Source organism: Amblyomma americanum, chromosome 4 (assembly GCF_052857255.1).
Source record: "Amblyomma americanum isolate KBUSLIRL-KWMA chromosome 4, ASM5285725v1, whole genome shotgun sequence".
Taxonomy (NCBI): Eukaryota; Metazoa; Arthropoda; class Arachnida; order Ixodida; family Ixodidae; genus Amblyomma; species Amblyomma americanum.
Genome location: NC_135500.1, coordinates 37,619,936 through 37,644,780, shown reverse-complemented (window position 1 = coordinate 37,644,780; position 24,845 = coordinate 37,619,936). Strand labels below are relative to the sequence as shown.

General features: G+C 47.9%; 1 protein-coding gene across 7 annotated transcripts in view; it reads left to right on the top strand.

The window, feature by feature from the left end:
- Positions 1 to 231: 231 nt before the first annotated feature.
- LOC144127874 (uncharacterized) overlaps positions 232 to 24,845 on the top strand; it is a 57,644-nt gene continuing 33,030 nt past the window's right edge. For 5 of the 7 annotated variants that reach the window (XR_013313597.1, XR_013313599.1, XR_013313596.1 and 2 more), the window contains exons 1-3: positions 232 to 377; positions 777 to 840; positions 7,061 to 7,204. Coding sequence is in view for 1 of the 7 variants with exons in the window: in XM_077660853.1 (XP_077516979.1) it covers positions 567 to 840; positions 7,061 to 7,791 (1,005 nt within the window). In the remaining 6 variants the exon portion in view is untranslated. Of the gene's footprint in view, positions 841 to 7,060; positions 23,980 to 24,845 lie in introns of those variants that run through there. The other 2 variants (XR_013313600.1, XM_077660853.1) reach the window with 2 other exon arrangements.

Below are 24,845 nucleotides of genomic sequence, written 5' to 3'. Positions count from 1 at the left end.
TTTGGAACCGGAAGTAGCTGGCAGACGATTTTCCCGTGGTTCTTTGTGCTCACTTCGGCAACGCACCTCACATGGCACCTCACCTAATTTGTTCACTTTAAATCAAAACTCTTCATAAGATTGCTATACAAAGCTCATAAATTTTATAAAAACGTCCTTTATGTTCTTTATTCGATCACGTGACTGCCATGTGACGAGCTGGCTAGCTTGTATTTCGCTGACGCAGATTTGAATCGGTCCGAGCGGAGAGACCGGCGAGGCGCTGTTGTCCCTGTCACGCTATCAACGCCTGAACGCTGTCCTGCGTGCCTGCTCTTTTCTGCGAGCGCTGCTTCCGTATTATTTTGTAGCTGTTGCGCCAATTGGTGTGCTGTAAAGTAATTTCATTGTCTTGTTTTGGCGTCGTTGCGCATTCTGACTGGTTGACCGCTGCTACTGCTCATTGTATTCGCGTGCTCTCTTCTCGTGCGGTCGCGCCGTTGTGCGTCCTTTGCTTTAAGTTCTTGTTTTAAGTTTGTTTTCATTGCTGTGATCTTTGTATCTGTCGCTGTCGTGCCCTCATTTGAATGGAAGGATCAAGTTCACCGCCTGCTGAATCACCAGCAGAAGATAAGCATCTGTGCCCTGTGTGCCATGCTAAATTTGCTTTTGAGAAATCCCAAAGAAGGCATGTGCGAAATAAGCATCCCGAAGCTGCGAGCTCATCGAATCGTGAGAAAACTTATGCGTGTGATCTCTGTTCTAATGTTTTTCTCCACCGTCGTGAATTGTTGCAGCATCACGAGCAGGAGCATGGGTTCGTGACGAGACGCAGCACTCTTGAGTTCTCTTCCAGGGCAGGTGAGAAAGGTGCACGTGTTCTTGGCGTTTTTGTTTGTGCACGCACGCTCAAAGGAATATATGTTAGCTTGTGTACAGACGAGCAGGTTTGCCTCGACCGCTCGCGCTGGGTTCTGCAGAGCATAAAGGTGTGGTTTTTGTAGAAAATTGGTTTAAAAAGGAAGCGTGAAGCATTTGTAACTGTTCAATGGCATCAAGCGGCGTCCTAAAGGGGCACACTGTTTGAGGCACAGCCTGTTTGCATGAGATTGTGGCTGCAGCTTTTAGCGGCGTTGCATATCTGGCTCTCGCTGTTTCAGGGAATCTCTGGTCATCTTATGATGACATGCATTCATAAGTTCATAAAATTTTCTCTTATGTCTTATTTATAACTCTTTGCTTTCTGGTTTGTGCTTGCTTGCATATAAAACTTGTACCAGCTTTTAGCAACGCTGTTCTTGTCACACTTATTGCAAGGTAACTATTACATTAGCAAGTGTACTCTACATAAGGTTCTAGGACCTGCATTTCCGGCAAAAGGAAGAGCAGTGCCATTGGCTCGCTTCGGTGCTAATGGCTCTAGTGTGCCACATTGCCACTTCACTGGCCATACTGGTGCCAGGTTTGAATGTCTTCTTTGTGATGGTGTGTGCGCTGACAGACGGACAAAAATATGTAGACAGGTCAAAAAAAGGTTGCTAAAGGCATTCCTGCATTAAAATGGGTTAGACAGCCACCTGCATAGCTTGGTTCGTACAGAAATATATGCGACATATGGAGGTCAAGGGTTTGGATTGCACAGGAAGCCTGTGACAGAGCCACCACTGTTGCTCATTGCTTCCCCAAAAGCCCAAAAGACACTGGTTTGATCCCAGCCGCAGCGGTCAATGGAGGCGAAATGCTAGAGGCCCTTGTAATGTGCAATACCATTGCACATTAAAGAACCCCATGTGGTCGAAGTTATCCGAGCCCTCTACTACAGCATCCCTCGTACACTAAGTCGCTTTGGGACGTTAGACCACGTAAAACCAGACCCAGCATATTGTTCTATTTTCTCTTTTTGTTGAATCATCTTTCATTCAGAAAATGATTGCACTTGTAATATACACGAGTATCTGTACCCATCTTCAGAGTAATAGCTTTGTTGATTATCAGCACGGCTTTAGATCCTGCATGTCTTGTGTTATGCAACCTAATGAATTCTCCGAAGGCGTATTCAGTTCAAATGATAAGTCCGCAGGGGGAATGCATTCTGCTTTATTTTCAGAATGCATTCGTTAAAGCTTGCTATGCTGCCTCTATTATAAATTATCACCTCTTCGCTTACCGCGTAATCTATACTTCTTTGGCTCTAAAACTGGTACACTGACTATCCGCAGAAAGCGGTGATAAAGGGTGTCAAAGCAGCCACCGTGCTCTTGTCCTCTGGAGTACCTCAGGGCTCTATTCTAGGCCCCCACTTTAATCAGTGATATTGTTTCTGGTATAGCATAAAAAATTAGACTGTACATGGATGACTGTGTTCATATAGAGAGATAGTTGATTCAGACACCTTACCCTTACAAACTGACCTTGGTAACACGTGCTTTTGGAGTCAGAAGTGGGTCATATCCCTGAGTTTCTTTAGGTTTTGTTATAGCTGTTTACCTGAAAGTGGCACCCTGTGCAGTCAGCAGTATTGCAATCAAGGGAAAACCTGGGGGTTTTCCTAACATTTTGAGAATTAGTGACTGCACCACATCTCCAGCGCAACAAAATGTTCAGAATACCAAGGGGAATTATTTTAAATCAGCAAAATGCGACCGAAACTTGGCACAAGGCCAGGAACAAGGCTGTGGATGGCGTTGCAGACACTTGTACGCATTCTGAAGGGCAGAAATAGCGACTGGAAGTGCAGACTCAGTTTATAAAATGCCGAAGATGACCTAATAAAAGCCTCATAAGTACTTGCTCATGCTGGGAGCAGGCAGTAATGTGCAATTAATGGTTGTGAAAGTGAAATGCAGTGTTGTCTGCAGAAACTGCTTGAACCAAGGCTATGAAATCTGCAGACCTTAAAATCAATTTGTGCAGGAATGAACTGCGTGTCACGTCAGCTCCCATACTAGGTGGAAATCATCAGGGTGGGGAGGAAGGCCAGTAGTAAATGTTTCATCGGAATACCTGAATCTCAAAAAACCCCTCAAACTGCCCTTTAAAGGACTAAGACACATAAGTTTTGCTTGCATGCTTTCTTTCAAATGAAGCGATAGACATTAGAATACATGGATCACTGCATAGCATTCGCCTACAACCACTAAGCAATTTATAGTTGATTTTCTTTTCTCGTGCTGTTTCAGTTTCATTACATGAGCCGAACAATGACTGTGACATGACATTAGGTCATATGAGGCATGAGAAAAGGCATTATACTGTATTTACTTGCATAATTTGTGCACTCTTTTTTGTAATGTAAGGCCACAAAAAAGGCGTGTGCAAATTGCACGGAGATTTCGCTGACACATCCTAAAACACTTCACAAAAGTCGTAATGCGCAATGTGTACCCTATATTGCTGCATATATGTCAACCCCATAGCTTGCGCTTCTTGCTAGAAAAAAAAGAAAAGTTGATTGAAAATACAGGTCGACGCCTAATACCCCTTCCCCTGAGATGGCATGACGGCGCATGGGCAGCTCGAAGTAATAAATGCCCGACAGTACACTCACAAAGCCAGCAGTCAGAGGCAAATGGATATAAAAGGCACTAAAACGGCACCCTTGTGTGTGCCCAACGTGTGGAGTGCCTTTAAGTCAGTTCAGTGGCGGCTTCGCTTTCACTTTTATTTAGTTTTTTTAGGTTTCTGGAAATAAACAGTTTCAGTCACAGACAATATAGCCACAAATTAGGCCCGCAGACATAAAAATACACGTGGACTCTTTGATCTATATATCACTCCATTGATGGCAGAGTGGCAAGCCGCCACGTGACTGGCTGATGCGTTGGTTCACTCTTCCTACCTACAAGTTAAAAAAAAAAAAGCGGGAGACGGAACGCTTAATCTGATTTAATTAGGGCAATCGGCCGCTCAGGACAATAATTTGAAGTTTCTAAGCATGCCCGGGATGTGTAGATATAGTTCCTGTAGTAAAAATTCAAGTTCAGATGCCTCTTTAGTGCACCTTTAAATGTTGACCTACGGTTGAACTCATCCATGAATGCCATCGACCAAGTGTGAGCGCTGCAGTGATGACTGCAAGCCTGCTCGTACAAGCGGGGTGCCGGGGTCATCCGATGAGCAGCAAGGTCACCGGGCATCCGTCCTTGTCCCGTGGCAGGCACCCAAAATTAGCGTGCCGGGAGGGTGTTGTTCGTACTGACGCGCCTTTGTTGGAAGGTAGGGGGCTGCAAACTGCTCGCCGGAGACTCCGCAGCTCGATGACTCACGGCCGCAAGGCAGCTGGCAGGAACCCATACAATGGCAGCAGGCCGGGGCAGCTTCTCTCGAACTCTGCATATCGCTCCTATAATCTCCAAAAGTATTAATCAAAGGCAATCGAGACTGCACAAACTGACCATTTAGTAAAATGCGGAGCAATGCGAGTGCCAAACAATTCTATCCGGCACCGCCTAAATGCTCGGTTCATTTGAACATAGCTGGCTCTCTTCGGTCGAAGCACATTAGCGGTTCGCTTTCCGGCATGGTGATGTTAAGCTCACTTGAACTGCATTAGCGTCTCTTGTTCCAAGAAATTATCAATTCGCTTCACAGCTGAAAAAAATACCAAGTTCGTTTGAACAAAGTCAGCTTTCTATAGTTGAGCGAGGCTTCTCGGTTCTAGTGAGTTCTATATGAAACAAGCAAACCTGTTCGCGCGTGCTTGTGCCACGGTACGACTGTGTCCTCCCAAAAGCGACAGGCAGCTCCTGAAGAGTCTCAGGCCTACCTGCTGTGACACTTGCCGGTGCCAACAAATGGCCAAGGACAGTAGCTAGAACACAACGCCATGAGGAGATACATTTATGCCAAAGTGATCCTACTCGCTCACTGCCATACCAGCAACTTCTGAGCGAACGACGCCCACCACTTCTCGTAGTGTTGGTGTGCCCCGGTGTTTTTCCGGAAAACACGGCTGCAATGCAGATAGCAGATTACGGCACCCGGCTCCCATAGCCAAAGAGACAGAACAGGGAATATTTACAACTATAAATAAGAGAAATCAGGCCACCCCTCAGGCTTCCGCATTCACTCGCTTCTGGCTTGCTGTTCTCTGTGGACGGCTCGGTCTCACTCTCCATGTGTGGACCTTGCAGGTTCACCTTCCACAGGTGTATAAATGAAGTGCTCATCAAAAGCGTAGCATGCACGGCAATTCTCTCATGCTGCTATTCCGCTCATCTCGCTATCAAGAAAGCATCTTAGTCTTACTAGCAACTCCGAACTCTGGTCAGGCCTAGCGCTGTTCCAAATCCAGGCGGGCACTCCATGAACCAAACTGACAGTTGTCCCTCGTCTCCAGAGCTTGCCATTTGTTGGGTTGCCATTGTGGAAATATTGGGGGGAGGTCAGCCTTCTGCCCTCGCACTAACACTTTGCGGATGTGGCGTTTCCGCTCACTAACCGCGGAGAGGTTCGTGCTCGAGGGAACTAATGGAAGGGACAACGAAGCGTGAACGCTCATGTGCTATTTATTACACTTGCAATTAATAGACAGAGCGAGCCAGCTAGCTATAGAACATCAACAAGGCATCCCTCAGAAATAGAAGGCTACGTAAGAAGGGCTTTCGACTTAACCGGCTGGGGCAGGGGCACGACTTCGAAGGCATTGGCGGCAAACATTTGTATGCACCGACAATGGTGGCCAGGTGTTGCCATGTGCGCCGCATTCTTGGGGCAGCGCCATTCCCGAGCATTTGCTGGGGAAGGTGACGAGAGCACGCGTTTGCTGCGCTCACTTCGCTGCCTGGAACCAGAAGTCTAGTGGCAAGGCACAACAGATCGTGCGCCTGCCACGGAAGGTGACGAGAGCGTGCGGCTGCAACCGCTCGTGACGCTGGCCGGATCCCAAAGAGACTCTCACCGGCTCCGCGGAGTTCTGCTTAGCCTTCGAGGTGGCGCTCCCGTCGCTGTTTCCGCTTCCCCCAAGAACATAGGCTCCATAGGCTTCAGCACTGAAGTGAACTAAAGCGAACCAGCAATTACATGTTTTTTCATGCCTTGCATTATATATAACCATACTTTGACATCACAGCCATCGTTTGGCTGCTGAAACCAAAACAGCATGACAGAAAAATTCGATTATAAATTATTTAGCGGTCACAGGCGAATACCACTTGGTGATTCATGTATATCAGTGCGTTCTGTATCACTGTAGAGAAGAAAATGTGCCACAGAAATTAGACGTTCATACTCCTCTATACTTGTCTCATGCCGCTGCGGTGGCTGGGTGGTTATGGCGCTCGGCTGCTGGCCCGAAAGATGCGGCTTCGATTCTGGCCGCGGTGGTCGAATTTCGATGGAGGCGAAATTCTAGAGGCCAGTGTACTGTGCGATGTCAGTGCACGTTAAAGAACCCCAGGTGGTCAAAATTCTCGGAGCCCTTCACTACGGCGTCTCATAGCCTGAGTCGCTTTGGGATGTTAAACCCCCATAAACCAACCAAACCTATACTCTTCTCGTCACTTTTGTGCGCTGAAGTGTCGGCGCTCCTTTGCCGGCCCCACCCGCTCTGCCTCTCCAACAGCTGCCAACCCGTGCGGGAGTTCCTGGGGGGGGGGGGGGGGGGGGGGGGGGGGGGGGAGTGCTTCCGGTTGCGGCCGTGATAGCTATGTGACATCAAAAAGAGTTGGCACGGCAAGCCAATGATATCCATTTGCTGCTGACGTAATAAGTACTGTTCCTTGACACGCAGCGCTGGTCGCCCAAGGCGTAGAAGTGCGAATTTTTTTGTTATATTGTAAATGATCGGCTCGCTTTTGAGGTGTTGAATATGGCATGAACGCTCAGTGGTCTATACTGTACATAATGCAAGCATATTATAGCCAGCCTCGAAACACCTTTTTTAAGGACTGTTTAAGGTAGTCTGAGCAATTGTTCAGCAGGTGTGTGCCGCGCAGAGAGAGTGATTAACTTCTGCTTTTTGCTCAGAGCCTACAGCTGGCTACCTTAAGTCTTGAACGTCAAATATATCGTTGTAAACATAGCCAATCAAATGCACTCACTGTAGTATCTCGGCATTAAATATGTGCATTTTTTTTTGTAGAATTTCAAGCCTGGAAGGAAAAGACTGAAAGGGAGGAGCAAGTACAGTTCATCGCAACCAGAGGGGCGACGCGTTTGTCCTCGGGTGCGACAAAGAGGTACCTAGAGTGCCACCGTTCAGGAGTATCGGTGCAGTCTGGACAAGGTAAACGGCAGCCAAAGGCAGTGGGCAGTGTAAAATGCAACAAACATTGCTTTGCAACTATGGTTGTTACTCAAGATGGCGACAAGGTAAACGTTGAGTACCAGGCCGAGCACTATGGCCACGAGAAAAGTGTGGCACACCTGCGCTTGTCCGCCACTGAAGTGGATGCCATAGCACAAAAGCTCAGTATAGGAGTTCCCATTAGAAGGATTCTTGCAGATGCACACTCATCTGAATTGGACAGGCTCCGTACTTTGACCACGAAAGATATATATAACATTAAGTACAAATACCGAATTGGAAGTGAGCAAAGAGACCCCGAAGAGACCCAGGCACTTCTCGACAGCATCCAGGCTGATGTAATCCCTGAGCCGCAAATTAGCGGTCTTGAAAACATCCGTACTCTGCTTGGAGCTGCTTTACAAGACTTAGCAAATAAGGAATCAGGTGATCCAGCACTGCTAGAGCTTGCAGTAAAGAAAGCCTATGAGATAAGACTGCTGGTAAAGCAATTTCCGGACAAGCAACCGTCTGTAGCAAAGCCCATTGCTGCCAACAAAACTCTGGAAAAGCAGCCAGGTTATTAGCGCAAGAGGCACCGTACCTCTCCTTCCGCATGCTTTCCAGCTCGTGCACTTTTGCAGCAGGAGTTAAAAACGCCAGTTGCTGGAAGATGTAGAGATTCCTGTCATTCACACTGGCAGTGACCATGAATTCCTACAACAAGGTATACAGTTCAGAGAGTCATAGCTCTCGTGTAATTATCAGGCACAGTGAAGGAAGCAGATATGGTGTTGGTCTCCATCATTACTCAACTGGATGCGACTTGTACTGTAGCATAATATTTTTCAGAGTTCCTTGTACTATATGCAATCAAATCGCGAGCCTACAAAAGCAATTTTTGAGCACCATTTCTGAATGTTTGGATTTCCTCGTGCATAAAACTTGCAGTCCAATTAGTTTTTTCTGAAACTACTGCATAATGCACTTCATTCAGGGTTGCTGGCAACAATGATGGTTTGTCATCAGTGTGATGGATGCCATATTGTGAAATGGGACCTGAGACGCATTTCTGGCCCACCATAAGTAGACTGGATGGTGTACATGCGATGTGCCTCCATTGTTTCCTGTATGGGTTGCCAGGGTGGATCACGTATTGTGCAGAAGCACAGTAATGATGCATTGCAGCTCTGGATTTTACATGGTGGTCTGCTCTGAATGGTAACTATTGCCACAGTGTTAGCCATTTACTGGTGCCGCCATGCGGTGGGACAGCACCCACTGGTCTTCTTGGTCTCCCCCGGCTCGTGCGTTCGTTCGCTGAGTGTGTCTGCCTGGCTAGTCCTGGTGTGCCCTTCTGCCCCTTCTGCCGGCTTTCAGTGACATTTTGGTGGAGGTGCAGGGTAATTTCCCAATGCACGAAGAGCTCCCGGGACCCTCCGACTGTGCTTCCACTGCGGTGAAGCCGGCCACATATTGCGCCACTGCCCATATCCTCAGGTGGGCCTGCGAAGGTTTTCACCAGACGCACCCCAGCCACGCTTTGGTGAATGACCCCGTGACATCGAGCAGTACCTGTCAGCCAGCGTCCCCCCTGCGCCTTCGCCACAGCGCCCGTCCAGGTCGCCATCGCCCCGTCGGTTCTCTTCCCCAGGTCGCCAGCCGTCCATCCGGCAGTCCCGTAGTCCACGCCAGGAAAACTGAAGACAGCGACCTCTGGGGGTAGGGCCGCCGTTGCTCCGCAATTCGAACAAGATCCTCTGCTTGCCGACTTGACCCTTCAACCCGATCTTCCAGCTGCTCCAACCCCCTTCCGACGCCCAGAACAGCCTCTGCTCGACGCCCCATTTCTACGAACACCTCGACCCTCCTCTCTGGAACCTTCCACTGCGCGTGTTCCAAAAAATGAGGTTGTTTCAGCCGAATACCAGTCCTCGCTGACAACCACCATGTGACTGCCCTCGTCGATACCGGCGCAGATTTCTCAGTTATGAGTCGTGGTCTTGCTACTCTCTTGCGAAAAGTGCTGACACCCTGGCACGGAACTCAAATTCGGACCGCTGGCGGTCACGTGGTGATGCCGCTCGGCGTCTGCACCGCTAGGATTGAGATTCGCGGTATCATCTTGACTGGTTGCTTCGCTGTGCTGACTGAGTGCTCCAAGGACCTGATCCTCGGTCTCGATTTTCTTCGCGAAAATGGGGCTGTCATCGACCTCCGCGAACTCATGGTGACATTCTCCACCCCATGCACCGTAGCCGACGACAGTGCGCCAGGAAGACCCGTTTTTCGCGTGTCCAGCTACCACGTCACTCTACCACCGCGTGCCAGCTTATTTGTTACAGTGGACTGCGACAACCCCCGCGCGTCCAACGGCATCGCAGAAGCAAACCTGTCTTTACTGCTTAGCCAACAAGTCTGCATCGCACGGGGCGTCGTTGCCCTGCAGAACCAGCGAACTGAGCTTCTGGTTACGAACTTTAGCGCCGAATACCGCCACTTGGCGAACAATATAGCCATCGCCTATTTCGATGAAATTAGCGAGCCCGCCACCCACTGCGCGTTGTCAACGTCCAGGGACACCCCTCCAGGAGGACCTAGTCGGACAGTTAAGGCTGACGTGAACCTGATTTGAACACTGATCAGCATCGCCGCTTGCAAACCATCCTTGACTCTTTTCATGACTGCTTTGCGACCACCTCTAATGTCAGGCAGACGTCCATAACGAAATATCGCATCATAGTTGATGACAGTGAGCGGCCTATTCGTCAACACCCCTATCTAGTGTCGGCGAGAGAACGTGAGGCGATACGACTGCAGGTGGACGAAATGCTCCAGGATGATATCATACAGCCGTCTACAAGCCCATGGGCTTCGCCCGTTATGCTGGTCACCAAAAAGGACTGGACACCGAGATTTTGTCGACTATCGAAGACTTAACAAAATTACCAAAAAGGACGTTTACTCGTTACCTCGAATCGACGACTCTTTCAACCGGCCTGCGTCATGCCCACTACTTTTCTTCTCTTGATCTCCGCAGCGGGTACTGGCAGATTGAGGTAGATGAACGGGATTGTGAGAAGACAGCGTTCGTTACTCCCGACGGGTTGTACGAGTTCAAGGTGCTCCCCTTCTGCTTGTGTTCCGCTCCTGCCACCTTTCAAAGAATGATGGACACTGACCTCGTTGGCCTCAAATGGCAGTCCTGCCTCGTCTACACCTTGATGATGTCATTTTTTCTGCCACCTACGACGAACATCCCAAGTGCTTGAATGCAGTACTGGAGGCCATACGATCAGCTGGCCTCTCGCTCAAACCAGAAATGTCACTTTGCATTCCAACGGCTGAAGTTTCTGGGCCGTATCGTGAGCGCTGAACGTGTTAGCCCTGACCCCGACTAGACGGCTGCCGTCTCTGCGTTTCCGACCCCCCTGATAAGCGTGCTGTGCGTCGTTTTTTTGGGTCCCCGCGCCTACTACCGACGTTTTGTGCGAGACTTCTCCCGACTAGCCGAGCCTCTAACCCACTTGACAAAGGACGACCAACCTTTCATCTTGGCCCAAGAACAGCAGACGGCCTTCGACGACCTCAAGAACCGCCTCCAAACTACACCCATTCTTGGCCACTTCGACAAGGAGGCGGACACGGAACTACACACTGATGCCAGCAACGTTGGTCTGGGTGCCATCCTCGTTCAGTGGCAAGATGGTGTTGAGCGCGTGATTGCTTATGCAAGCCGCACTCTGTCGCGATCTGAAGCGAATTATTCTACCACGGAAAAGGAGTGCCTTGCTGTCGTTTGGGCGGGAACGAAATTTCGCCCATACTTGTATGGTCGCCCATTTGGAGTCGTGAGCTATCACCACTCGCTTTGTTGGCTCGCGAACCTTAAAGACCCATCGGGGAGGCTGGCGCGTTGGAGTCTCCGCTTGCAAGAATTCGATGTTACTATCGTGTACTAGTCTGGCTACAAACACAGCGACCCAGACTGCCTGTCCCGTGCTCCTCTCCCGTACACCATTGCTGACACGGAAGACAATCCCGCTTTTCTTGGCGGTTTAACCACGTCCGTCCTTGCTCAACAACAGCGAGATGACGCCGAGCTACAACCCCTCATAGAGTACCTCGAAGGTCGCACCTCGTCGCCGCCCCGCTTCTTCACATGCGGGCTATCGTCGTTCTGCTTGCGTGGTGGCATCCTCTACAAGAGAAACTATGATCCCACGGACACTCCGTACCTGCTAGTGGTCCCAGTGGTGCTTTGAGACGAAGTTCTGCACGCATGCCACGACGACCTTTCTTCCGGCCACCTCGGCTTTTTTCGCACGTTGGCACGGATACGGCAGAAGTATTACTGGCCCCGTCTTGCTACAGTTGTCCAGCACTACGTTAAGTTTTGCCGCAAGCGCCAACGTCGGAAGACGCCACCTGTGAAGCCGGCCGGCTTATTGAAACCCATTGATCCGCCTCGAATCCCTTTCCACCAGGTCGGCATGGACTTTCTGGGACCATTTCCGACATCATCATTTGGCAACAGGTACATTATAGTTGCCACCACATCATCTTTTACATCAGCCCTTACTAAGGAAGTTATGCGTCTCAATGGCACCAGTCACCGTCAAATCACTGCCTACCATCCTCAAACAAATGGACTGACTGAGCGACTCAATAAGACCATTGCCGATATGCTTTCCATGTACGTCGACACCGACCATAAGAACTGGGACCAGATCCTGCCTTACATCACGTTCGCATATAACACTGCTTTTCAAGAGACGACGGGCTTCACGCTGTTCTGTTTGGTGCACGGTCGTGAAGCCACGACTATGCTGGACGCAATGTTACTGCCAGACGTTGCACGTCGCTCCGTCGCTGGCGCTGAAGAGTTCGTTTGGCACGCAGAAGCCGCTCGCCAGCTAGCTAGACAGCGAACCCATACCCAGCAGGAAAGCGACGCTCAACGTTACAACCTTCATCACCGGGCGGTGCTTTACCACCCTGGCGATCAAGTTTGGGTTTGCACCCCAATCTGTCTGCGGGGTCGCTCCGAAAAACTTCTGCACCGCTACTTCGGCCCCTACGAGGTACTGCACAAACTTAGTGATGTTAACTACGAAGTGCTCCCGCAAGAGTCTGTTCGCTCCTCCAGGTGGCATCCGAAATCGTCCACGTTGCCAGGATGAAGCCCTACCACGCCCGCTAGGACTTATTCTGCCAAGTCCGGCTCCACAGACTTTATTCCGGATTTCTGTGATTCCGCACCATCGGGGCGATGCCCTTTCCAAGAGGAGGGGCATTGCCACAGTGTTAGCCATTTACTGGCGCCGCCATACGGTGGGACAGCACACGCTGGTCTTCTTTGTCTTCCCCGGCTCGTGCGTTCGTTCGCTGAGTGTGTCTGCCTGGCTAGTCCTGGTGTGCCCTCCTGCCCCTTCTGCCGGCTTTCGGTGACACTATTCATGGTGTGTGTTGTTCCACTAGTCTCCAGGCATTCCTTTGAGTGCTGCCTGGTATTGTCTACAGTGCAACTTAGTGGTGTGCTTTGGTGGTCTGGGAGCATGGATGGTGCGGGAGTGAGAGGTGCCTCCATAGATTCCTTTGTGTGTGTGCTGGCTGTGTAAATCAAGTTTTGTGCAGGATGAAATAATGGTGCATTGCAGTTTTAGATTTCACACAGCGGAGGTCTGCTTCGGATGGTAGCTATTCCTTATGATGCTATCTAATAAACCACAAGATCGCCATGTACAACTCCTAGATGCTGATGGAGAACCAATCAAAAGCGATGACTGTGCGACCGCGCTCAACAATTACTTTACGTCAGTTTTTTCCGCTGCTAACGTTACTGCTAATGAACACATTCCAGAAATCTCTCTCAGAAATGCCTAAAATCGAAATTAACCCTGATGGTGTATCACAGCTTATTGCCTCTGAAAATATCTACATCTGCCGGCTGTGATCAAATTAACAGTAAGCTACTAAAAAATACCATTTCATTGTCTAGCCAGGTACTGCATCTAATTTTTACGCAATCCTTAGATACCGGGGTTGTCCCTGACGATTGGAAAAATGCTCAAATTACACCCATATTTAAAGCGGATGACCGCACGTGCCCTAACAACTATCGTCCCATTTCCCTCACTAGTATACCGTCTAAACTACTTGAGCACATTATTTTTTCCAATCTTATGACCCACCTAGAATCAATGAACTTTTTCTATCCGAATCAACACGGCTTCCGGAAGCAGCTGTCATGTGAGACCCAGCTCGCCGAATTCACCCACGACATTCTACAATACTTAGATAACCTTGTCCAGATCGACGCTATCTTTCTCGACTTTTCAAAAGCATTTGATCGTGTTTCCCATAATCTTCTTCTTTTTAAGTTGTCATCGCTCGGCATTCCACAAACTTTGCTCTCCTGGCTAGAGCAGTTCCTTAAAGGACGTAAGCAGTTCACCTGTGTTAATAACTGTCGCTCAGCTTTTTCCGACGTAACATCCGGCGTACCTCAAGGTGCAGGCTTATCACCTCTTTTATTCCTCATCTACATCAATGACCTACCGATCAACATAAAATCAACGCTACGTTTATTCGCAGATGACTGCGTAATTTACAGCCCCATCCACGGCGCTAGCGCCATTGCCGCTCTTCAACAGGATCTAACCACTATCTCAGCGTGGTGTGACAAATGGCACATGCCTCTTAATCTAAATAAATGCCAATCCATATCATTCTCTCGCAAAAACACAGTTATTGATAGCACTTACAACATAAAATCGGTCGCCGTCACGAGAACATCATCTTATAAATACCTAGGAGTACACATCACATCATCGCTGTCATGGACAACACACATTCAGACCATCTGTTCCAAAGCATCACGCACACTTGGTTTTCTCCGGCGCAATCTAAAATCTGCATCACCTGAAGTAAAAAAGTTGGCATACATAACATTCATACGTCCTAAATTGGAGTACGCGTCATCTGTCTGGCATCCATCACAATCGTATCTCATTTCAGACCTTGAAGCCATTCAAAATCGCGCCGCCCGTTTTATTACATCGCAGTACTCAAGAAATACCAGCGTAACATTACTAAAACGATCCCTCGGCCTTCAAACACTAGCAACTCGCCGTGTTATTTCCAGTCTATGCCTCTTTCACTCTTTCTTTTATCGCTCATCAAGACATTTGTTGCTGCAGCCACCCCCCCGTACGTCATCCCGCCTAAACCACAGTAACCCAATCGCACGCATTAAAACCCGCACCTCCGCAATGAGCAGTTCATTTTTTCCCGGCGCCATAGTGCTCTGGAATGGCCTTCCCGACAACGTAATAACGTGCTCCGATCGCCGCCTTTTCCGCGAGAAACTGGCTAATCACTTCTCATAAACATATTCATACTGCGACACCGAAGTGCCAACTGCTCCTTGTTTTCTTTTTGTATGTTTATTTCTTGCTTTTAGTTTGTACATTATTGTACACTTTTTTGGTACCCCGTGTATTTTTCCCCCTTTCTTTCTTTTGTGTTCTCTGCTACAACCCTCCAACCTGTATGTACGCCCCCCCTTATGTAATGCCTTCGGGCCTTTAAGGGACAAATAAATGAAATGAAATGATGTGTATTTGTACACTAGTCATCTCCAGGGCTTTCCGTGAGTGCTGCCTGGAGCTGTGTACATTGTAACCTATAGGTATGATTTGGTAGGCTGAAATCCTGGATGGTACCGGAAAGAGAGAAAACCTCCATGGCTTCCTTGCCGTATGTGCCGCCTGGGTGTAATATAGTTTTGTGCAGCATAAAATAATGGTGCAGTAGTATGCTCTGAACCGTAGGTAGCCATGGTGTGTGCCAGGAATTGCCATGAGTACTGCCTGGAATTGTGTATAGTGTAACCTAGTGGTGTGCTCCACTAGGCCGGAAAACATGGATGGTGCGTGTGCAAGCTCACTACCATAGCTTCCCAAAACATGGATGGTGCGTGTGCAAGCTCACTACCATAGCTTCCCGTATGGGCTGCCTTGGTATAATCAAGTTTTGTTCAGCATAACTACTGGTGCAGTGTGGCTCAAGATTTTATACTGCAATAGTGCTCTGAACCTTAGGTATTCGTTGTGTGTGTTGCTCCAACAGTCCATTTCCAGGTCTTGCCGTACGTGCTGCCTGGAATTATGTATAGTGTAACCTAGTGGTGTGCTCTGCTAGGCTGGAAACGTGGATGGTGGGTGTGCGAGCGCACCTCCATACCTTGCTGTGTGGTCTGCCTGGGTATAATCAAGTTTTGCGCAGCATAAGTACTGGTGCAGGGTGGCTCAAGATTTTATACTGCAGTAGTGCTCTGAACCTTAGGTATTCGTTGTGTGTGTTGCTCCAACAGTCCATTTCCAGGTCTTGCCGTACGTGCTGCCTGGAATTATGTATAGTGTAACCTAGTGGTGTGCTCTGCTAGGCTGGAAACGTGGATGGTGGGTGTGCGAGCGCACCTCCATACCTTGCTGTGTGGTCTGCCTGGGTATAATCAAGTTTTGCGCAGCATAAGTACTGGTGCAGGGTGGCTCAAGATTTTATACTGCAATAGTGCTCTGAACCTTAGGTATTCGTTGTGTGTGTTGCTCCAACAGTCCATTTCCAGGTCTTGCCGTGCGTGCTGCCTGGAATTATGTATAGTGTAACCTAGTGGTGTGCTCTGCTAGGCTGGAAACGTGGATGGTGGGTGTGCGAGCGCACCTCCATACCTTGCTGTGTGGTCTGCCTGGGTATAATCAAGTTTTGCGCAGCATAAGTACTGGTGCAGGGTGGCTCAAGATTTTATACTGCAGTAGTGCTCTGAACCTTAGGTATTCGTTGTGTGTGTTGCTCCAACAGTCCATTTCCAGGTCTTGCCGTACGTGCTGCCTGGAATTATGTATAGTGTAACCTAGTGGTGTGCTCTGCTAGGCTGGAAACGTGGATGGTGGGTGTGCGAGCGCACCTCCATACCTTGCTGTGTGGTCTGCCTGGGTATAATCAAGTTTCGCGCAGCATAAGTACTGGTGCAGGGTGGCTCAAGATTTTATACTGCAGTAGTGCTCTGAACCTTAGGTATTCGTTGTGTGTGTTGCTCCAACAGTCCATTTCCAGGTCTTGCCGTACGTGCTGCCTGGAATTATGTATAGTGTAACCTAGTGGTGTGCTCTGCTAGGCTGGAAACGTGGATGGTGGGTGTGCGAGCGCACCTCCATACCTTGCTGTGTGGTCTGCCTGGGTATAATCAAGTTTTGCGCAGCATAAGTACTGGTGCAGGGTGGCTCAAGATTTTATACTGCAGTAGTGCTCTGAACCTTAGGTATTCGTTGTGTGTGTTGCTCCAACAGTCCATTTCCAGGTCTTGCCGTACGTGCTGCCTGGAATTATGTATAGTGTAACCTAGTGGTGTGCTCTGCTAGGCTGGAAACGTGGATGGTGGGTGTGCGAGCGCACCTCCATACCTTGCTGTGTGGTCTGCCTGGGTATAATCAAGTTTTGCGCAGCATAAGTACTGGTGCAGGGTGGCTCAAGATTTTATACTGCAGTAGTGCTCTGAACCTTAGGTATTCGTTGTGTGTGTTGCTCCAACAGTCCATTTTCAGGTCTTGCCGTACGTGCTGCCTGGAATTATGTATAGTGTAACCTAGTGGTGTGCTCTGCTAGGCTGGAAACGTGGATGGTGGGTGTGCGAGCGCACCTCCATACCTTGCTGTGTGGTCTGCCTGGGTATAATCAAGTTTTGCGCAGCATAAGTACTGGTGCAGGGTGGCTCAAGATTTTATACTGCAGTAGTGCTCTGAACCTTAGGTATTCGTTGTGTGTGTTGCTCCAACAGTCCATTTCCAGGTCTTGCCGTACGTGCTGCCTGGAATTATGTATAGTGTAACCTAGTGGTGTGCTCTGCTAGGCTGGAAACGTGGATGGTGGGTGTGCGAGCGCACCTCCATACCTTGCTGTGTGGTCTGCCTGGGTATAATCAAGTTTTGCGCAGCATAAGTACTGGTGCAGGGTGGCTCAAGATTTTATACTGCAGTAGTGCTCTGAGCCTTAGGTACTCGTTGTGTGTGTTGCTCCAACAGTCCATCTCCAGGTCTTGCCGTGCGTGCTGCCTGGAATTATGTATAGTGTAACATAGTGATGTGCTCTGCTAGGCTGGAAACATGGATGGTGGGTGTGCGAGCGCACCTCCATACCTTGCTGTATGGGCTGCCTGAGTATAATCAAGTTTTGTGCAGCATTAGTAATGTTACAGTGTGGCTCTGGATTTTCTACTGCAATAGTGCTCTGAACCTTAGGTATTCGTTGTGTGTGTTGCTCCAACAGTCCATCTCCAAATCTTGCCGTACGTGCTGCCTGGAATTATGTATAATGTAACCTAGTGGTGTGCTCTGGTAGGCTGGAAACATGGGTGTTGTGTGAGTGAGCGCACCTCCATAGCTTGCCGTGTGGGCTGTCTGGGTATAATTTTGTCTTGTGCAGCCTAAATAATGCTGCAGTGTGGTTCTAAATTTTATACAGCAGTGGCATGCTTTGAATTCACGGTGCAATGTGGGTCTAGGTTTTATACTGCAGTGGTGTGCTCTCTAAATGGTGTGCTTTTGATATCAGTAGGAGTCTGGCACAGCCAGATGCATGATTCTGCGTCTGGCTGTGCGGGACCCCGTTTTTCTCTCGGCAGAACCTGGCTGCTAGAGAGCGCGTCTCCCAGGTGGCGGATAGGGAGGCTTCCACCAAACAAGTCAAGTTCAGTATCAGCGCATTAGTGGTTACACGGGAAAGTATTTACACGACTGTAGGTCGACCTATTTTTTTCATTTGAATATCCGAAATGGGAGGTAGACTTACAATTGAAAACAAAGCATGTGATTATAAATAAAGGCGAGACAAATGATATATCAATATATCAGTGTGGTTTCATTCTTGCTGCTTGGCTCCATCACATCCCTCTTGGTGCTGGCCTTGAGCACCTGCTCTGTCGATGTGCAGAACCAGCATCCCCTCCTCATGCGTGGTGGCAGATTGCGGCTACTGATAATCGACAGTGGCCCGATAATGCTATGGCGTTCTACTCTTAAAAGGCGAAGCTTAAGCATCCTTTAACTTCTTTCTTTTTTACATTCAACTGCGCTCTCGGCTCTCAAGGGAGTGTCAATAATCGGTGGAAGGGTTGCTTTTCCAATCATGGCGGCACCGCCATTCTGAATGGCAGGAGTGCTGGGGAGTGTCGGTAGCTGACTGAAGAGCTGACACCGTTCACGCATAGTTTCGCTTGGCTTTGACGCGTTTGACGACTGCCTGACACTTTGTGTCACAAATATCCTGCAGCAAGAATTATTTTAATGCGTTTTGTGGAAGATGAATTTTACGCCATCAAAATTTGAGCTTCTTTGTCTTCGCATCTTTCCCTCTCCTATCAATTTTCGCACGCCAAAGCGTCGGCGCTCCTTCGCTGGCCCCACCCACTCAACTCCTTCCCTACCTCCACCAGCTGCCGGCATGCTCCGAGTAACTGCGGCCGTGGTAGCTGCGTGACGTCTGAAAGGATTTGGCTCAGTGAGCCAGTGGTAGCCCGCCAGAAGCGGACATCACTTGCACGGCGTGACGTCGTATGCCAGGTTTCACGAGAGAGCCCGGCACCGAGCGCCGCTGCGAGGTGCGGAAGCAAGAATTTTTAAAAATGTTTTGTAAATTTCTCGCTTGCTTTTGAAGTCTCATACGTGGCGTGAATGCTCGATGGCCTGTACTTTATGTAGTGCAAGCATTTTAAACCAAGCTCGAACACCCTTTTCTATGGCCTTTTAATGTGGTGCTTCATCAATTATTATTTGTGCTCCGGGTCCTATAAGCGTCCTGCACTCGTTCATGGCTACATTCAAGATGGCTGTTATTTGCGCAGAAGAAACGAACTGCGCACTGGACTGCAAGTTCGGCGTCTCTGAACGGGTGTACGGGTGTGGCGGCTGCAGTGAGGCAAAATTTTCAGCTGTTCCACATGATTTGGTGGTGCGGCTGTTTGCGAAGTGCAGGATTTTGCTGGACGACGACATTTGAACGATGTGATGCGGGACCGCAGCAGCGATCATGATGACAGTGCTAATGAGGACCATGGCACAAGTGTGGATGAGTAGTCCAGTGACTAATACATTTTAGGTTTGAAATGTGCCCACGGCCGCGTGCGGCAGCCGATAGCAGCTGAGGATAAGCGGTAGCGGCGGCCGGATAATGCTATCGCGTTCTGCTATTAATGGTGAAACTTAAGCGACCTGCAGGTTTTTTTTTAGACATGTGATATGCGGGGGTCGACTTGCAATCGTGCAAATACAGTAATTATTGATTCCTTAAAAGCAGGCTAAAAGACAAATCCAAATGATTTTTAAGTTGCTATGCCTTTGTTTGGTAGGAGTGGTGCTTGCACCCGCGGACCAACAGGTGCTTCAGATTGAGAACTTCAGGTCACCACACTCACTTACTAGACTGGACCTTCACAGGGAACGATGGAAGCTAGCAAGGAAGAAGCCTATCAGTGAGTTAGCTGTAAAAGGGAAAGCAAAGGAGTGATCTCTCTGCACAACAGATATTTGGCTTTAGCCGAGTAAGGCGACCTTAGTGTTCAGGAAATCAATGATAATCTCTGATATCATTACAAAGTGCACAATAGAAGGAGGTGTTAGGATATTTAGACAGGATACCGGAAAACTATTTCAGGAGACAAAAGGTATTGTTCAGAAGCGCCAAAGCATGAAAGCCTCTAACCAACAGAAAGAACAGAACTGGCAGAGCTATCAAAATTAATAAACGCAATCAAGTATCGTAAGGAAGTATCATATGGAGAGGATCACGCAGGCTCTATAGAATGGAAGCAGCCTTAAAGCGGTCAAAAGGAAACTAGGAATACACTGAGTTCCTTTTTCATCCAGCTTAATAACCCGCTGCAGTGCCTTACCCAACAGCATAGTTCTGTGGGTGGTATATGTCTTGGTCCGCAAAACACCCGTCCTGGCCTCAAACAACAAAGAGCTTCCCCTACGATTATCATAGATATTTTCTTTGGCAATTTCCTGCTTAAACATCCTGTATGTTCCCAGCACTGATTTCGTCAGCATCTCTCTTTTCCACAGAGCTCTCTCTGTTTCCTTAACCTTTTTTTTAACCAATAATTGCTGATTTGCCCCCCTACTGCTGTCCAGATATTTGCTTGTCAATTTTCTAGTTCGCTTTCTCCTTTTCGCGTCAACATTCTTTATATACAGGTATCTGAAAGCTTTCCTAGCCCACTGCTTTTCCCCGATTTTTCTCAATCGCTCCTCAAATGCTATCTTACTGCTAGCTTCTCTGCTCTCGAACGACGCCCATCTCGTATCACCCTGTACCCCCTGATTTGGAGCTGTGGCAAAGCAGCGCTATCTATGTTGTAGAGATAAAAGTAAATGCGAATAGCTTGCGCTGAGGTATGATAGGTGGTGTTATGACTATGTTCGGTTTGGGTTTATGTGCCGTGGCTTTGGTAATTTTGGTGACCTGAGGTTCTTTAACATGCACTGACATTGCACAGTGGTTTTGGATTTGAATTTGGAGGATTGGCAGACGAAACCTTTGAAGACGTCAACTGGTCTGAACGCGGAGCCCAGTGATAACGCAACGGTTTCGCCCCTGAGGGCGGCAGCATGGGTGCAATCCTTTGCGACCTCTTCAGGCTTCAGACAGGCAGGCAGCGGCGACCGGACCTGCGTGCGTCATGTTTTGTGCTGGTCTCAACCATTGCGATGTCACAACGGCCAATTCAGGGAGCAGTGTTATTTCAGCCCGTTCGTGATCTCTTAGGATGGTGGATGGGCTGTTTTGAGGGGCCTCCTGGAGACTCCAAATGATTTGTCCGACGGGCGATGACGTTCCGTGGACTTCCTGGCAGTGCTGCAACATATTGTCGCGGTAAACTCCTAAAGGTGAAGTTTAAGCGTTTTCCAGTTTTTTTTTGTCCGTATTTTGTCCTCCTAAATTGAAATCCCTAGTTCCTCTTTATTTTATATCTTTAGCGTTTACAATTTGCAGTGCTTGTGCTCATTCTGCCTGTGTTTTAGGCGTGGATTTATACTTATGTAATGGCCTCGGGCCTTTGAGGACAAAATACAGTAGCTGAGCAGTTCTTCGGACATTGTTGAGGAACCGTCACGCATGTCATAGGAACACGTATATATTTGTGACTAATATTTCGGACACTTGGAAGCCCGAAAGTTAGATTTTTCGGACTAATATACGCACCGACAATACTGTGGTGGCTGGTTTTGGATTGAAAGTTTATTTTCTCTGCTTAAAATAGGCGTGAGCAGACCACGCTGTCCCGACCAACCGGTGCTTTGCTTCTGTGAAAGGTGCCATCTTGAATTCAAACTGCGTCAATTGTACAGACTGACTTGGTTAGTTTTGGCTATGGGTTCCTCATTATTGCCTTTGTAGTTAATGGCACGCTCCTTGTTGCCATCAAGGTGGCCTACAAAGCATAGCGCATTTATTTATTTATTTACTTAAGTACCCTAAGGGCCCAGCTGGGCTTTACATGGGGGGGAGCAGATAACTAAATGCACAAGGGTTCATTTCGTACATAATACAAATATAGAAAAACAAAAATAAAGAACACAGTGTAGATTATAACACTACGTTGGTGTTATACATGGTGGGCATGGTGCGGTGTGCAACGAACAAAATAATATGTACATGTACAAGGCAAAGCACAGGTACAAGGTGGCAGGTTCAAACAGACTGCAATCCTGCTCTTGATTAAAGAAATTTTAGTAACGATGAACGGAAAGATGATTTGGTTATAGCCACAATGCTACCAGGTAAAGCATTCCACTCCCTTATGGCCATGACTAATGGGGAATTCCAATATTTCTTTGTGCGGGCTAAATAGACCTCTCCCTCGTGTAAACGTGACACATGTGCAGCGACTGCAGCACTCTCCGACCTAGCGGCGATAGGCAAAATAGCTCTTCCTCGGCTTACCTCCAACAATGCGTTTGAACGTGCAACCGAACGGATGGAGTTGTCCGAGTATGCGAAGTCGTTGACTGAAATTGTCTGCCAGCGGTATGTTAAGTTGTTAGTTGATGGGGACAGCACGCTGAACCCTTCGTTTTGAAGGACTAGAAAAATGACCCCAAGTTGTGGCCAAACTTTCGTTTTGGTGGTGTATACGTTAACCTTGTTCATACGCCTGGCCCTTACACCATGGAGAGCCTCAAGTGCTATCTGTCGTTGAAGGCGTATGTTCTTGCAGTGGAAGGGCATGTGCGCCAAGTTTTGACTGCTGACCTTGATTTAATTCTTTCGTTACCACGCCACTAGGCATCGATCACCGGTGATCGAAAAATTCAAACTGCTACGACAGCATGACTGTGGCCGTTACAGACTTGCTGAGCCATCTCGTTTGTTGTTCACATATTGAACTTTCATTTCCTGCTTAACTTGTATTTTTTCCGCAAGTTGGTAATTTTTTAAATGCACTTGAAGTTGAGGGTGTGGCGTCGAACGCTCTGGCCAAAGTGTCAGTCCGGAATGGTGCACGCTCGAAACAACCCAGCTGCACGCAATTCTGCTGCGTCTACGGCATTTATTTTTTATGCATCGAGTAGCAGGGGCTCCGACAGTGATGTTGCATCGTCAGATTTTGTTTTGAAGCTAGAAATGCACAACCAGATCTTGGAAAGTTGGCCTGTTTATTTTCTTGTTCTCGGTGAGTTTGCTCGAACCGGAGCACTCCTGTGGAGCCGCTACGGTGATGTTGCACAATCTGGTTTGTTCTTCATAAACTACAGTTTCATTTTCTGTGTATAATTTTCTCATGAGACGCGAATTTTTGAAATGCCCTTGAAATGGAGGCTACGGCGTAGGGCGCTCCCAGCGCAGAAACGGTGCGCGCTCGCAAAAACCCTACTGCATGCGATTCTACCGTATTGGCAGCATTTATTTTCGATGCATCGAGCAGCAGGGTCTCTGACGATGATATCACTTCGTCGGATTTTGGTTCGGGCGGCCAAAACTCCGGAAACAGAGCTCGGAACGTTGGCCTGTTTTGCTTTCGGTTTCTGATACGCCTGTGTGGGCGGAGTGCTGCTATGCAGCATATGAAGGCTCTACAGTGATACAGTGCCATGTGGTTTATTTTTCCGAAACTAATTTCATTTTTTGTGTAGATTGCAATTTCCCCACGAGGCACGAATTTTTGCAATGCCCTTGAAGCGGAGGCTACGGTGTAGGCTGCTCCAAGCATGGTGTCGAGCGCGGGGAGGTGTGCACTCACAAAAACCCCCGCTGCATGCGATTCTACTGCATCAGCAGCAGATATTTTCGACGCATTGAGCATCAGGACGTCTGATGATAGGATTTTGGTTCAGACGCTGAAAATGCGCAACGGAACTCAGAATGTTGGTCTGTTAGTTGCATTTGTATAATAATTGTTTGTATAATTTTTCTCGATTTTTCCTGAAATGATATTAGTTACAGTTCGTATTTTTAAAAAGCGCGCTTATCAAGCTTTATTTTGGCACATAAAATAATACTTCCAATTGTTTTTTTGTCAGACTATAACAATCATATCAAGGACACACTGAAATCAGACTTTTCAAAGAGGGTAAAGAAAAAACTCTAGCTCAAAAAGTATTTGAGTTATAACTTTTATATTTTAGTGCCAAGTTATAGAAAGAATTTGAATGGTTTTGTAATTGCTAGAATTTTTTAATAAATTATTTTGGAGAGATATTGTCATGTAAATACAAATTTTGTGTTCCTCTCTAATTTTTTATCAAAATATTTAACCCAAGTATTTCTGTTGAAATAAATTTGATTAGAAACCACATTCCATTCCTATCATTTTTGTGCATTTTGTATAATTTTACCTATCGTACTTTGTTTTAGAAAAAGCCGCCGCGGGGGCTGAGTGGTTATGGCACTCGGCTTCTGTCCCGAAAGATGCTGGTTCGATCCCGGCCGGGGCGGTCGAATTTCGATGGAGGCAAAATTCTAGAGGCCCGTGTGCTGTGCGATGTCAGTGCACGTTAAAGAACTCTCAAGTGGTCGAAATTTCCGGAGCCCTTCACCACGGCATCTCTCGTACTCATAGCCTGAGTCGCTTTGGGACGTTAGACCCCTATAAACCAAACCTTTTTTTAGAAAAATGTTTGTCCAAGACCTATGAAAAACAGTTTTTTCCCGTGTGATGCCGTTGCAAAGGACCAACGGCAAGCCATACGAAGCTTAGGTGCTTTTGCAGGATGACGGAACTGTTCAGGCAGAAAGATAAATGCATGCAACAGTTTCGAAGTGCATTACACCCAAAGCATGACATCAGAATATTGTCCACGTGTGAAGTCTGCATGTGAATTTTATGCTCATAGTCTGTATGAGATAATATGTAATGTGCTGCTCTGATGTGCCTGTGTGCGAAAGATGAATGGTTGTAGTAGAGGGAGTGGAACAACGATAGGTGAAAGAATTTTCATTGTATATTGATGTCCAGAAGATTTAGAGATTGTTTTATTGCAGAAACTCTCTGGTATGGGGAGTACAACGGTAGAATAAAGTGTGCTGCTTTATTTTGCACTGATTCTATAGAGCTGGATAGGCATCTTGGTGGGGGTGC